A 15,952-nucleotide genomic window follows, 5' to 3' on the forward strand; every position below is an offset into this window, starting at 1 on the left:
ATTTTACTTTCATTTTTTATCAGACATCCGGATGCTCTTAAGTAACTTCTTTGTAATTTATCCCATGACTGTAAATTTGTGTGCTAGCTGATGATGGCCAAGATAGGTCGAAACCGGTACTAGTGTAATAATTCATCCACAATAAATGTATTGATCGGTGGAACATTTTTCTTATCTATTACATTAAATCCAATCAATACGGAATATGAAACTTATAAATAATAATAGGGAGATATGATACGGTGAAGATGATGTTCGGAGAAGGTGAGGGGGTTGGCGGCTGTAGCTTATACTAGAAACTGTCCCGGCATTTGCCTTAGAGCATGAGAGTGGTAAACCATGGAAAACCATTCTCAGGAAGAAGTTTTGGAAGATAATAAGATCCTTCCAAGGCAAAATTGGTAAGAGAATCAGAAACATTATAGACAGGAACCAGAAGATCCGAACGAGACCACGGGACATTCTTGATACGTGGAGCAATTATTATGAGGACGTGTTCCATGCAGACTAGAATTCACAAGACGACTCCGGTAATGGGGCAGAAGAAGAACTAGAAGAAGGGGAGACAATTATGCAAAGTGAAGTAAGAGAGGCTATCAGTGAAATGAAGGTGGGCAAGGCAGCTGGTTGGGATGGAATTTCACCGGAATTGATGAAGTATATAGGAGAGGCTGTGGTAAAATGGATGACAAGGATATGCCAACAAGCATGGAGCATTCAGAAGATTCCAAAGGATTGGGAGAAGAGCATTATTGTTCCTATCCATAAGAAGCAATTTATCTCTCCAGTGTGGCCGGAGTGATATACTCTTACATATTGGAGAGTAGGCTAAGACAAGAAGTAGAGGAAAACTTGGAAGAAGAACAGTGTGCTTCCAGGCCAAATTGACAAACACACGACCATATATACACACACACTAAGAACTGTTATAAAGAAACAACTTAGTCGTCGGAAGGATCTTCTAGCTGCATTTGTCGACCTAAAGGCTACATTTGACTCGGTCCCCAGGGAACAGCTTTGGGCAGCACTTGAAGAGGAAAAGGTAACCAAGACTCTCTTATGCTGCATTAGGAGCATGTACAATAGAGTCCAAGGAGTGGTGAGAATAGCTGGTGAATGCTGTAGGGAATTTGGCAAAGGGAGTAAAGCAGGATGACAGCTTGAGCCCTGTTCTTTTTGTGATCTTCATGAACGAAGTCATTAAGCAGTTTAAAAGAATGAAGGTTGGCAACTGGAACATGAGACCAATATATGGCCAATCCTTGGTCTATGCAGATGACATTCTGATTTTGGCTCGGAAAGAGGAGGATCTCCAACAAGCTCTTACTGAATGGGCTTATGCCTTCCATGACCGTGGGATGAAAGTGAATGTGAGCAAAACCAAGGTCATGCAATTCACCAAAGGAGAAAAAGTACAGCTTCAGATCAAGTGGAACAATGAGGATATTGAGCAAGTAGAACAAATTGAGTACCTGGGCACCATCTTCAGAGAGGATGGAAAATTAGAGGCAGAAATAAACAACAGAATTAGAAAAGTTTACTATGGTATAAACAACACAATCATACAGAAGGAAGAAATTATTAGAAACACAGAAATGCGGATATATCATGCCGTTTACCTGCCAACCCTCTTGTATGGTGCAGAGAGTTGGACAGTGCATATAAAACTGGAGAGTCGTTTGGTCGCCGCTGACATGAGATATTTGCGGGATGTTGCTGGGAAAACTCGAAGAGACCATATTAGAAACACTGCAATGAGAGATGAGCTTCAACAGGAGCCAATAATGGATATCATTGAGAGGAGAGGATTGGGCTGGATTGGTCACCTAGAAAGAACGGAAGATGAAAGGAAAGCGAAGCAGGTGTGGTGAGCCAGACCAACAGGAAGAAGAACACGAGGGAGGCCACGGATTGAATGGGAGGAGTACATCTTGGGACTGATCACGAAGTGAGGGAAGACCCTGGGTGATGTTCAGAGAATGGCGCATGACAGAGGAAGCTTTAATAAATGGCTAAAATGCCCCGACGCCTAACGGTACTAAAGTAAAGAAGGAGAAGAATATCTTCTCAAGTATTCAAAAATTGCTATTTCCTTCCATTTATCATAAACGAAAGATTTGATAACTTAAAAAGAAAGTGATATTTTAATGAAAATGTCAGCAAATGTTCCTCTAAATATGTACTAGTTTCCTGTACAATAATCACATGGCTGACACCAAATGTTTAAGGACAGAAATCATGTTCATGATATGTGTAGGTGTCCTTAAACATTTGATAGGACCTGTAGATGGCCCCTCAATATTTATATTGATGTTTGCCCTCCTGATGAAACTGGGAAGTAGAAACAAGCACATTGGTGTCAAGAAGAAATAGATGTGGAAAAACTAGGATGTTCAGGAGAGAGTCTATTTCTATGAAGACAACAGTGAGTGAAGATGAGATCATCCTGGTCCTTTTGTTTTTATGTCTGTCCTTGTCTCCTTCTTCTATTGCTCCCTCTTTTTACATTGTGTGTAGATTGTTATCTGTTCCTTTTCATGTTTCATCTCCACATAGGTGAGTCTTGATTTGATGCTTCTTTGTTCCTTTCCTTTACTGACATGTTAAAGAACTCCCCTTCATGGCAGAATTTTGCACTTGAAAGATAATTCATTTATTTTTCTTGTGTTACAGAAACGGCATGAATTTTCCTCATCCAGAGACATTACTGTCATTCAAATAAGAGAGGAAACTTTGGACTGGTTACCACTAATACAGGCAGCTACCAAGAGGATTCAGGCACAGAAGCGAATATACCTCGTGGCACAACAACAACCCTTCAATGGAATACTGGGCTTCTTTAATTGCCTATACAAAGAACTAAACTGTGCAATGGTTAGGTAAGTTTCCTGGAACAGTGGATTTTACCATTTCATTATTATTCAATCTGTGATAGATAAATGAATACAGTTGAAACCATCTATTACGACATCACTTTTAACGACGTACTGGATATAACGGTGAAATCCAATGGTTCCGTCTAAATCCTACATAAACACTGTATCTTAAAAAATAATGTAGTTCGACATTGCTTATTACAACATATCATATAAAACGGTGCATTTTTTCACATTTTCGGAGAAATGTATTGACTATAACGTCCAGTGTTGATTTTTGTTTGTTACACATTTGGGGATTGATGACAACAATGTAAAGCTTATTTGCTAACTCTTGTTTTCAGTACAGTGTAGTACGCCTCCGTAATGTAACGGTTAGCACTGTTAGCTGCCGTCCTCGGTGGCCCAGGTTTGATTCCCGGTACTGCCAGCAGTTTAAGAATGACTGGAGTGCTGGTATGTGGTTGAAATGGTACATGCAGCTTACCTCCATTGGGGGTGTGCCTGAAAAGAGCTGCACCACCTCAGGTGAGGACATGAGTTTATGTAGTTATCCTCCGTAGTGTAACGGTTAGCACTATTAGCCGCCATCCTCAGGGGGCAGGGTTTGATTCCTGGTACTGCAAGAAATTTAAGAATGGCAGGAGGGCTGGTACGTGTTTGAAATGGACATGCTGCTTACCTCCAATGGAGGTGTGCCTGGAAAGAGCTGCACCACCTCGGGATGAGGACATGAGTTTACTTTAGTACAGTATAGATTTCAAATCCGTCTGTTTGCTAATTGGTCCAGGCAAGTATCGCTGTGAAGACGTCGTAAGAGAAAGAGCAAGTATTTAATATTGAAGAAAAGTCACAAATAACATGGCGATTGCAAAATGGGGAAATAAATGTCAGCTTCATGAAGGAATTGGGTGTATCATATTCAACGATTTCTACAATTTGGAAGGACAGAGAGAACATCTCATTTATTAGCCAAGACTATCTGCGGCATTATTGATCAATTTACATTGTTTCCCCACCTTCCCTCACTCTTTTATATTTTGTTGACATATTATTGCAGTTCGTACTGTGTAAACATAGAAGAAAATTCCTCACAGTTCTACTCCACAAATGCAGTATTGCAATACAGTAGTTCTTATTTGACTTATGTTTTTGAAGTTTTAAGCCAGCCCCATGGTATAGGGGTAGTGTGCCTGCCTCTTACCCGGAGGTCGCAGGTTCGATTCCCGGCCAGGTCAGGGATTTTTACCTACATCTGAGGGCTGGCTCGAGGTCCACTCAGCCTACGTGATTAGAATTGAGAAGCTATCTGACGGTGTGATAGCGGCCCCGGTCTAGAAAACCAAGAATAATGGCTGTGAGGATTCGTCATGCTGACCACAGGACACCTCGTAATCTGCAGGCCTTCGGCTGAGCAGCGGTCACTTGGTAGGCCAAGGCCCTTCAGGGCTGTAGTGCAATGAGGTTAGTTTTTGAAATTTTAACTTTATTCTGTTAATTAACCATGTAAGTGTGCAGTCTATAACTTGAAGATATATTGCCCCGAGAATTCTCGTAGTTTCTCGGCCGACGATACCTGACGGGTTATGAGAATTCTCGTTTTTATGGACCTTGTGTTTCCTTGATCGCTGCTACTATCTGTTGGTGAAATGATAAGTTTTAAACCATGTAGTCATGGAATAAATAGTATAAGACAACAACAATATTACTCCATCATCTTCTTTTTTTTAAACCTTCATAACAAAATAATATCAGAAATGCCGTGCTATTTGTTGGGGCTTCAGTGCAGCTGTCAACATGGTGCAGTGGATGCAGTTGCTAACAGATATGGATATTTGTGATGAATTATGTGCAGACCAGTTATCAGATATACCTACGGTTATCAGATGTAACTAGAGACAGTGAATTAGATCTTTCTAATTATGTGAGTGATTCTGACAGTGCTTTTGGTCCTTTAATGTCAAATCATGGACAACAATCTCATGTGTTGGAATAGACCAGAGACTCAGATGCACACAAGTCGAGTATAGATAGCACTTGTAGTATATAGTAGGTGTAGATACAGTCAGTGGCTTCTCAAAAGATAATCCAGTTCACAATTTAAGAGTTTGAGGTCCGTATCTAGAATAGTTTTTGCGTTACCGGTACATGATTTTGAGTGCAGCAGTGTAAATTTGTTCTTGTAGACTTGAACTATCCTTTAACTATCCGGTAGACAGGGGGTTTTAGCCTCTGAACCTCCGTTCAGACTCGGTCACCAATGTGTTAATAAAAAAGAAAAAAGGAAAAAAAGAAAAAAAAAAGACCGGTTTGTGCAACAATCACCATTAATTAGTGGTCCTTTCAGAGTCGTTATGACCGGTTTTGACTGTAACTCATTTGTTTATTTAATCCGAACTGTGTGCATTTTGCAAGGCTTCTGGATTCTTATTTTCCTGCCTTTCATTGCTGGTCAGATATTTTACCCATTATCAGCAGAAAATGAATGAGGAGTTCAAAACCTATGGTTTAAACATCAACATGGCAGTGCATAAGGAGGGAGCAAAACCATTAGTCATGCTAAATGAAGCCAAGATGTATAGTGTTCCAGATTTCAAGTACTTGGGGCAGCATTCTATCAAACGACAACCTAGCAAAACATGAGGTAAATAAACAAATTAATAAGGCAATGCAATTTTACCACCAAGTAAGGCATCTGCTGTGGGATGAGCAAATACCCTTGAAAACAAATATGATATTTTACAAGTCCTATTATACACCATTTCTTATATACAGTCTCGAAACCACAACACTGACCAATAGAGATAAATCTAAACTCCAGCTTGCTGAAATGAAGTTCCTCTGTACTGAAGTGGTTTGATCTCATGAAGAGGTTGTCAGCAAACAGAAAGAAAAAAAAGAAAAAAAGTAAAAGGAAGATGACCAGTGGGAAGGCCACGAAAGGCATGGATAGATCTAGTTGAGAATGATGTACTGCATGGAGATCATGATTGAGGCAAGTTATTGGAAGAAGAGTGGCACAAGGACAGGGTGAGATGGAGGGGCTCATTTACCACATCTAGGCAACTGAAAATGGTTCCAGAAGATCATGATCAGCAGAAAATTACAAAAGAACGAAAAATTGAAACATATGATGTCATTAAACTAAGTAGGTTGGAAATGTATTGTTAAGAGGAATGTCGAGAATGCATGATGCTGGCAGAAGACTACAGTGCTTGTTCAGCAGTGGCAGCAGTAAATAATATTCCCAGTGATTAGTTTAGGCAGTTGAGGAGGAAGCTCGTTAGAAGATGTTGGAAGCTGGCCAACAATCAAGGCACCCAGAATGACCTGAAAGTGAAAACTTCCAAGAATCTTCTGTTGTTCTCTATAAAGAATGAAACTAGGGGAACGAGAGTCAGACTTGAGTCAATCGTGAGGTCGCACGAGGCAGTTACGGAATGGTCACAAGTTCGTAGTGGCTCATTCGGGAATGCATCAGCAAGTAACGAGCAAGGCGGCTGTGCAGAGTTCAGCGCGGTGTACGAATCAAGTCATGAAGTGAACTGCTCATGGAATGACACTGGACTGTCAGAGGCCCTCTTGGTGAGCAGGAGTTGGTCTCCCCAGAGGGCTGTGTGTTCAGCCACGTGCATGGGTACAAACTGTGTCAAACTTGTGCACACCGGGCGAGTTGGCCGTGCGCGTAGAGGCGCGCGGCTGTGAGCTTGCATCCGGGAGATAGTAGGTTCGAATCCCACTATCGGCAGCCCTGAAGATGGTTTACGTGGTTTCCCATTTTCACACCAGGCAAATGCTGGGGCTGTACCTTAATTAAGGCCACGGCCGCTTCCTTCCAACTCCTAGGCCTTTCCCATCCCATCGTCGCCATAAGACCTATCTGTGTCGGTGCGACGTAAAGCAAATAGCAAAAAAAAAAAAACTTGTGCACACTTGTAATAACTGAAAATAGTAGTTTAATAAATTTAGTAAATACTTCTCTGCATTGTCATTTTCACCTTAAGGACCCTGACAACCTGCCACAGTATAGACAACTTTTAATAATAAAATAATTATTGGCATATACACCAGTAAGGTCTCAATACCCTTCCCAAAATTAAGTGCAAAAATCACATCTTCAGAGCTGCACACACATTTAGCCATTGCATTAACTCCTTAACTGAGCATTAATTTTCCACGTGTTGCGTATACATTATTTTTCTTTTTTACTTCAGATAATTTTTCATTACTAACAAAATGTTCTAATATTAACAAAATTTCTGGGTTATCCCCAAAGTTAGCATGAATCCCACTTTGCCAGTAAAATCAAATCTCTTGCACAGCCCTCCAAATGTAACCCGCTGAGTCTGAATGCCTTCAATTTCTTCACAATCATGTTTGTCATCATGGAATTTGTCACTCATTTCAGAAGAATAACTCACTTTCATTGCAAAGCAAGAGCATTTCCTCAATATCACTGCTAAATTACTCCGTTTGAATACAGTTGGGCGTTATAGCGCAGAAGCCGTATTGCTTCAACTGCTGACCATGTGGAAAACGTGTGCACGGCTACATGAATTCTACATGGAATACGATATTCCATATAGATGTCAGAAGTATCTATAAATTTCTGATGTTTATAAGCTGTTGACGCAATCTGTAATAAACACACGAACTTGGATGACGCTTATAAGTGGTTCATGCAACTTGCAAATAATTATCTTGACTCTTATAAGCGGGTGATGCTGGGAAGGGTTTAAGGATGACTGAACCTTCACAAAATCTGCCTGCAATCCCTGATATGAGCACAGCGGACATTCAGAGAGAATATACTCCAGAGTCTGACAGGACGCTTCATGGCCACCGCTAGATGAGCTCCAGAAACCCCACTTACGGAACACATCAACCAAGTTTTGCAGAGAGGTGAAAGCCTCCTGAAACATGAACAGTAAACCGATCAGGAGCAACACGTAACCACTGCTGTTCTACTGTTTATTAGTCAGACAGATTGAGGCCTGCCTCAGTCAACTGCTTGGCTGTTCTCATTGGGGGGGGGGGGGGGGGGGCAGTTCGTCACTGAATTTTTGACTACTGATACTAATATCCTTGTAAGTTTGAAAGAATGTGTAGGATGAGATTTTATTGTACTTGTGAAGTAATGCATTTGAATGGTGCAAGTCTGGTGGGGTCACACGAGATATACCGGGCGAGTTGGCCATGTGGTTAAGGGCGTGCAGCTGTGAGGTCACATCCAGGAGATAGTGGGTTTGAACCCCACTGTCGGCAGCCCTGAAGATGGTTTTCCATGGTTTCCCATTTTCACACCAGGCAAGTGCTGGGACTGTACCTTAATTAAGGCCACGGCCACTTCCTTCCCATTCCTAGGCCTTTCCTGTCCCCCATCATCGCTATAAGACCTGTCTATGTCAGTACAACGTAAACCAATTAGCAAAACTACATGAGATAGAATTCGTAACTAGTATCCTGGAATAGATAAATAGTCCCAGAGATGATCCACATCGTATTGTTCAACTGGGCATCTACTTCCTTTGCTTGGGTGCTGTTTTTGAATAAGTTACCATGTTTACAGTTGGTCAACAACAATAATTCAGAATTATATATAAAATCATATTATGTGCTTCTCCATTCTGGTTCTAGGTTAAATTTAATGGTTGATGATGACCCAACTGTCGGGTCAAAACTAGTCCCATTTGTACATACATGTACTATCCGTGAAACTTTTAGTGACACTTCATTTTACAGGGGTGAGGGGCAAGGAGAGAATTCATACGTTTCAGTATAACTGCCAACTGAATGGAGCCAAAATCTGAAATGAATCAACAGTATAATCTATATGGATTTTCCAAACCTTTATTCTAAGCCCACGACTACATCACATCATGTCTCAAGACTTTTTTCATCGTAATAAATCCCGTAATAAATCTGTAATAATATCAAAATAACCTGTGGTTCAAATCCCGGTCACTCCATGTGAGATTTATGCTGGACAAAGCAGAGGCAGGACAGGTTTTTCTCCGGGTACTCCAGTTTTCCCTGTCATCTTTCATTCCAGCAACACTCTCCATTAACATTTCATCTGTTAGTCATTTATCATTGCCCCAGAGGAGTGCGACAGGCTTCGGCAGGCGGCACAATACCTATAGTAGCCACTAGATGGGGGCTTCATTCATTCCATTCCTGACCCGGTCAAATGACTGGAAACAGGCTGTGGATTTTCATTTTCAATATCAGGTAATAAAATAATTAGTCCGGCCTACATTTTCTTACCAGGGTTGCCTGCAGATTTGTTAGGACGAGAGGCAGAAAATGTTTTAATCCTCGTAATCGTGGAAAAGTATTTTTCCATTTATGCAGAGGCTCAATCAGTGGTTCATTTTCTTTTTCTCTATTACAGCAACCTGCTATTTTTGCTTTTATTTTTATGTGATGTTTCCGAGTAGGCGTTCTAAGGTGTTCCTATGATGAAATTAAATTTTCTTCCATTCTAATAGGTTTCAAAACTTCAGTTTCCAGTCATATTATCCTTTGCTTTACTGTTTAAATAACAATAGTATTCGAAATTTTGTGATTACACCACCAGATGTCTTACCGGCGATATATAATGGATTCATTTTTGGTGTCATAGTTTGTCTATCATTATCTTGAAGATAACCGAGATGTACTGATTCAGTACTAGGGAGCCGAAGTGTAATTAAAAGTTCTGCGGATAGTATATAATACAGTAGTTTGTATAACAATTTGGTATTGATTTGGTGGAGCTAAAACCCTTGCCATAGTAATGCATTGAAAGTATATTTCAAGTACAATGTGGTCATGAAAATTAAATATTCATTATATTCAAAATGTTACTACTACTACAATGTTTTCATTCCTCCCCTGAAGTGGGAGGTGGGCCTCTTAGATGGTGACACATTTCTCAGGCCAGGAGATATGTAGTGGAGGAGATGACTTGCGTTGAAGATTAGAGAATTAGCAGCCGTGGTCTATGCTAGGAACTATCCTGGCATTCACCTTAATGCAGGAGAATGGAAAACCACCCATTCTCGGGACAGCCGATGGTGGAGACAAGTCCCTCTCCGTCTCCTGAATGCAGACGTGTAGAGCCACGATAGAACCGTGACCACTTGTAGGCTGAAGCCTACTCTGCAACCAACTCTCACTGTGTTACTGTTAAGGCCTACGTGAAATTACTTGCGATGCATAACCTTCAAATACTCCAGTAATATCTCACATTTCATCTGTTTCACTATCAGAGTCATTTATATACTGCCTTCTGCCTTAACTATTTCCTCTTTTCTTAGCCTTTTTCACACCATCTTTACTTCTTCAGTTCCAGATGATATACTGCATTCTTCTGCCTCTCTGCACTGCATCCTTGATTCATGAAAATGATCACAAAATCTGGTGTCAGTTTCCATCTAGTGGCAGTAATTGTTACTGCATAGGACCAAAAAGCAAGTAGTAATAACCAAGCCTGTAAAAATCGCGGGTAGGGATTTAAAATTAAATCTTGTGCTCAGTCCGTAGAAGTTACGGGCTTGGAAAATTTTAAAGCCTGTAGATATAGGGACTACTGAACGGTCCAGTAAGATGACTGCATATTATTTTGCCGTGATTGCAGATATTTTTGAAAATGCTTGTTTGTGGGAAATTGGTCCTTTTTTTGTGTCTTTCTCTGTCATCTATCTGCCACAATGAGTCAGTGGTTGGCTTTGAATATTTCTACCATTATAGGTAGATTTCCTCTGTAATGAGGATTCAAACTCTAAATTTTCCCAAGCATTGATATCTTTGTTGCACTTTTAAAGCCTGGCTTTTGAAACATCCTTATAATGTTTCCTTGTTCCTCCTTTGTTATGGTTTCCTTCTGTAGGCTCAGAAAGAACATATATTTTGTAAATCAAGAGTTTGACATTCGGATTACATAACCTATCTAGCGCAGCTGCTGTCTAATATCGTGGCTTAAATGCTTGTCATATGAGCCTCTTCCAGCACACTAACATTAGTGCACTTGTCTTGCTATTTTATTTCTAGAATCCTTCTTAGACAATGCTCAAGGTATTGCTCAAGTTTCTTTTTTGTGTTTTAGATTTGATGTCCACCATTCACATCCATATAGCAACGCTGGAATAACTACCAAATTATACACCAGTATTTAGTTGTTTGAGTTGTTTCATTGGTGTTGTGATTGTCAGGAACTTTGTTTCGTAGACACCCAAGGATGCACCAACACAACCAATATGATACTATATCTCTGCATCAATATCACTTTTGGATGAGAGGATATTACCTAGATAAGGAAACAATTCCACAACCTCAAGATTTTCTCCACCAGTGGTGATATTCAATGTTCCTGGGTGTTCTGGTCTTGGCTGATGAAGTATTTTGATCTTTGAGATATTAAGCTTGAGACAAACTTGCACATTGTTGATAGATCATCCTCTGCCTGAGCAATGACAGCGTTATCATCAGCTCTCTGCAGTTCAACTAGTGATATGGTGGAAATCCATGTTCTTGCTTTTAATCTTTTTAGCTTGAAAAGTCAATTTATCAGCCCACTTACTTCTTTTACATACTTTTTCCATCATTGCTAATTACCACTTGGCTTTGAAGCTCATAGAAACAATCATGAAAACAACCATTATCACCAGTTAGATTGTTACCATGACAACTACATCAGTGATGCTTTCTGTTGATGGACTTGGTAATTGTTATCGTCATAGAACGCCTCTAGCATGCTGGATGTGAGATGTGGTGGTGTTTAACGGGTCTTTGCCATTGTTTTCCATCCAGAAATACCTCCTCTCTCACCACTGACTTCCAATTCCTTCCTCGTCTCTCCACGTCCTCCCTCAATTGGTGTAGCCATCTCTTCTTAGGTCTTCCCAGCGGCTGTCTTCCTTCAACCCATCTTTCTATCCATGCACATGGGCTCTTGTGCCAGGCATTCACTTTACATGTCCATACGCTGATAGTCTCACAAAGTCCTCAGCTTCTCTGCTATTGACTCCTTTTCCAGTTCCATTCTGATCTCATCGTATCATATCAGCTCAGTGGTGGCTGCTCTGGCCATGCTTCTCTTGACTTTTTCCAAACATCTTCCTGTGTTAGAAATCACGGAGCCAAGTTGACAGCTGTCTTCCTCATACAGGGTTGGATGGAAATTGGATTTACTGTTACTACTGGACCCGTGCTGCTCTGCAGCATTCCTTATAAACAGGTCAGATAACTCATCTTGATATGCCTGTCGTAGCATTATTGTTTTGCGTGCCATTTTCAATAGTTCTATGAATATTTTAACCGGTACATAATAACTGATTCATTCATAATGTACCTAGTTAATAACACTTCTTTACATATGGTATTCACTGTGGTTTGACCATACGGGCGTATCTGAATCTTAACATTTTTAAAACGATCTTGCCAGAGATAGTGCAACATATAATTGGCCGTGAATGAAAACTGCTTCAGGTAAGTAGACAACCACTTTTTGAAGAGGTTGTCTCTGTGCTTTATTACTGGTAATGGTCATACAGAACGCTAGTCGACTTGATACCTTCCTGTTTGTACGTGCACCAATGTTTTCTGTTAGGAGCTTGTAAGTTATTAGGAATGTTCTGCCATCCATTGAGTATATTCAGAAGCTTGGGAAGGTCAGAGAATCGAAGAGTATCTAGCAGAAAATAGTATTCTTCCATCATCAGAGGAAGTGTATACTTTCTGGCTTGACAATAGTAATCACTAATGAAAGTGATAGTCACTTAGCAACCTGCTAAGTATAGAATATATTGCAGGTTAGGGTAAGCCTTCGCCTGCAATTATTGGAGTGATCATTTAACGATTTGATCTTGAAAATAAATATATTTCCATTGACTTTTCATGAAATACAATGTTTTTCCTGTACAATCGAGATGATTTGGAAGATTTTGGTACAAACCGCAATTTTTAACTCCCTCTGGTTTAAGAGCTGTCTCACCATATTTGAGAGTCGAAGAAAGCAATTGCAAGCATGTGCATTCTGAAGTACTACCTGTTCCAAAAAATTTCTCTTTCATTTATTAGACTGTTTCACCTGAGCAAACCGCTTTCATTTTCTATGTGGAGAACAATAAGCCGTTTACTCTTGCCGGAGGGAGATTTTTACCCACTTGATAATTCCTTTAAGAAATCCATCTTTACTAAATTTTATAGATAAATAGAGAGATAAATATGAATATGAAGCAAGAATTTCAAGTTTATGGACAAAATTATAATTTTATGTATATGATTTCTCTGTGTTCTAGGTGTGTCTTTACCCTGGATAAGGATGTCCCATCATTTGATCCTACACTTCCTTTCTATTATACACAGCTGGACAAGGATCTGGCTGTGAATGTATTCAAAAATGGGCAGTGGGGCAGTTATCGTCACTTGCTGTTGGATGCCTTGCCAGTAATAGATTCTCCACATGCCTACAATCATGTAACCACCTATGGAGATCTCAGCAGTATGACCTGGCTCCAGGGAAGGGAGAAAATAAAGTGAGTGCTTTGCTTTTGCCTATTAGATTTCTCTAAAGAAAATAGGATAGGGTTGACAGGTGTCCTGTATTTATTGACCTCATACAGGACAGTCAAAATCCTGTATTCATGGACCAGTAAGAAACAGTCATTTTAATATTTCCTTTGGTTATTTCATTCATATATCAATCTTAAGGATTTCTTGTTTTATGGAGAAATATTGCTTTGACAACCAAAAGACATATAAAAATACTGTATATACCAATTAATCCCTGTATATTGTTTTCAAAATCTGGTGGTGAAAGGATGCAGTGGAGGTATTATTTGCATCAAGGTTGGTACAGTGCTCCTGACACACAGAAATCCGGAAGTTCGCACTTTCTCCCTCTCTGATGGCAACCCAGTTTCTGCCATAAGTGAGAAGTAAATATGTATGGGGCATGGCTCGTGGTTGTGGCAGGAACAGAGTTTTAAAGCACTCCAAGACAACTTCACAATTAACCGTGTTTAACACCAACATCATCTTGACAACAAAGATTAAAAGTCCACTGATACACCAAAAATATGGTTGAATACTGCTGCACTAGCAAGTTCATTTGCAAGGAAGACATAAATGTTCACTTTTGCAAACTTATAAAACATATAACAGTACTCAACTTTCTAAATGAATATATAGTGGGTATCTGCACATTTATGGGTTAATGGGATCTCTGCACTGAAATATTCCATTAGAAATGTCCGTAAGGAGCATGCACGAACTATTCCTGGTGGTGGCAAAATGTTAAGGCCAACATTGCCATCATCCAATAAACTGTCCTGAAATAGTGGAAGTGGAAGTGGAAGTGGAAGAATCAGGATTTGTATTTGAACAACCCATATATATGTATTCTTTAGGCACATAATGTATCTTCAAGCCGGTTTTCCTTCAAATCGCAGAAAATAGTGGCCATCATTTTGCCTGTTGGAGGCAACCCTCTGAAGTTCATTTTTGAGGTGAATTTGCGTTATTTCAGCCACCGATTCTCCTCATCTATTGTTTAAAATGGTGCAACTGTCACTGTTCTTTGAAGAAAGTCATTCACACGATTCTCATACAGCATCAAGGGTTCGATGCACATGGTCTTACTTGTTTCTAAATGAGTAGCTGTCAACATCCTTGGAACCCACCTGGAACAAACCTCTTTCCAACTCTAGCTATTCCAGTATTCTTACACACATTCTTCCCCAAATCCCAATTCGTGTGACATTTTTCTCATAGTTACATGTTTTTTTGGTCCATAACAATGATGTTGACATGCTGCGCAATGTCAAGTGTTTGTGTAGTGTGCAATTTAACACTGCAAGGAGAATCTTCAATCTTGATGGGCATTTTGTTGCCTGATAACCTCTGTGCCCTGTGACACTGTACTGCAGCCAACAGCATTGTCTCCATACACTTGTTTCAACCCCTTGTAGATACTTCCCATCATCTCAGGCTCACAATACAGGAAGTCTGTAACACCTTATTAATTTTGACAGATATCAAGTGCAGCAGTCATCTTGAATAAGTGCTACAACCTCACTACACATGGGAACTGGTTGAAATAAATTTTAAAGCAAGCAGTAAGGGTGTTTGTATGAAGAGAAAATGGCTTTGTTAAAACAAGTGCTACATTAATGAATGTAGGTGTTCATGGCTCGTGATTTACTAAAATAAATAAATATTGATCTTGTTAATATAAAGTGGCTTTAATCCAGATATAATATTCATTCATTTTAATAAGTGGTACATTAGTTTTGGAATTTATTTATTTATTTATTTATTTATTTATTTATTTATTTATTTATTTATTTATTTATTTATTCATTCATTCTTTCATTCATTGATTCATTCATTCATTTATTTATTTATAGGTAGCGAAGTTAGGGCTCTTGGCCCTGTCTTACACTGTAGTGATACATCGTTAGGAACAGAGTTTGAGTACATTAATATTATAGTGTAAATAAATACCTACACAAAAATACATTACACTTTTCTAACTCACATTCATTCAATCATCCAGTCATACAAGTTAGTCAGCTGCATTCGGCAGGCAGTCTTAAATTTAGGTAATGAGATGGAATTTCTGATAGGCAGGGAATTCTAAAGCCTAGAACCCGTCACAACAAAGGAATTGTTGTACATAAAGGATCAGTGAACAGGAATAGAAAGGGAGGAACCAGGCGGGTATTACTGGTGTGAAAGGAGTACAAATACTTAAGCTGGGATGAAATGTATAGTGGTCTGTCTTCAGAGAGCAGTCTGTATATCTGTATCAGTATGTGATACGTTCGTCATTTGTCAGGTTTCAGCCATGAAATAATGTGATAGTATGGGGTGACATGTGTATCATAACTCAGACTGTATATAAATCTAAGGCAACAATAAAGCACTCGCTGAAGTTTCGAAGTCTGCTCTTTCGTTGCGTCTACTAGAAAATGACGTCACATTAGTCGAGGACGGGGAGCACTAGTGTTTGTATGAGTTTGACTCTCACATTACAAGGTAAAGTATTGCTGTTTCTTTTAACCGAATGAAGTATCGAAAATATTTTTTTA

General features: G+C 39.6%; 1 protein-coding gene across 1 annotated transcript in view; it reads left to right on the plus strand.

Moving 5' to 3' along the window:
• Positions 1-15,952, plus strand: part of LOC136883498 (fatty acid synthase) — a 703,772-nt gene that overhangs the window by 456,504 nt on the left and 231,316 nt on the right. The window contains exons 21-22 of the mRNA XM_067155848.2: positions 2,674-2,879; positions 13,160-13,396. Coding sequence (XP_067011949.2) covers positions 2,674-2,879; positions 13,160-13,396 — 443 coding nt within the window. The remainder of the gene's footprint in view (positions 1-2,673; positions 2,880-13,159; positions 13,397-15,952) is intronic.

Source organism: Anabrus simplex, chromosome 11, assembly GCF_040414725.1.
Source record: "Anabrus simplex isolate iqAnaSimp1 chromosome 11, ASM4041472v1, whole genome shotgun sequence".
NCBI lineage: Eukaryota > Metazoa > Arthropoda > Insecta > Orthoptera > Tettigoniidae > Anabrus > Anabrus simplex.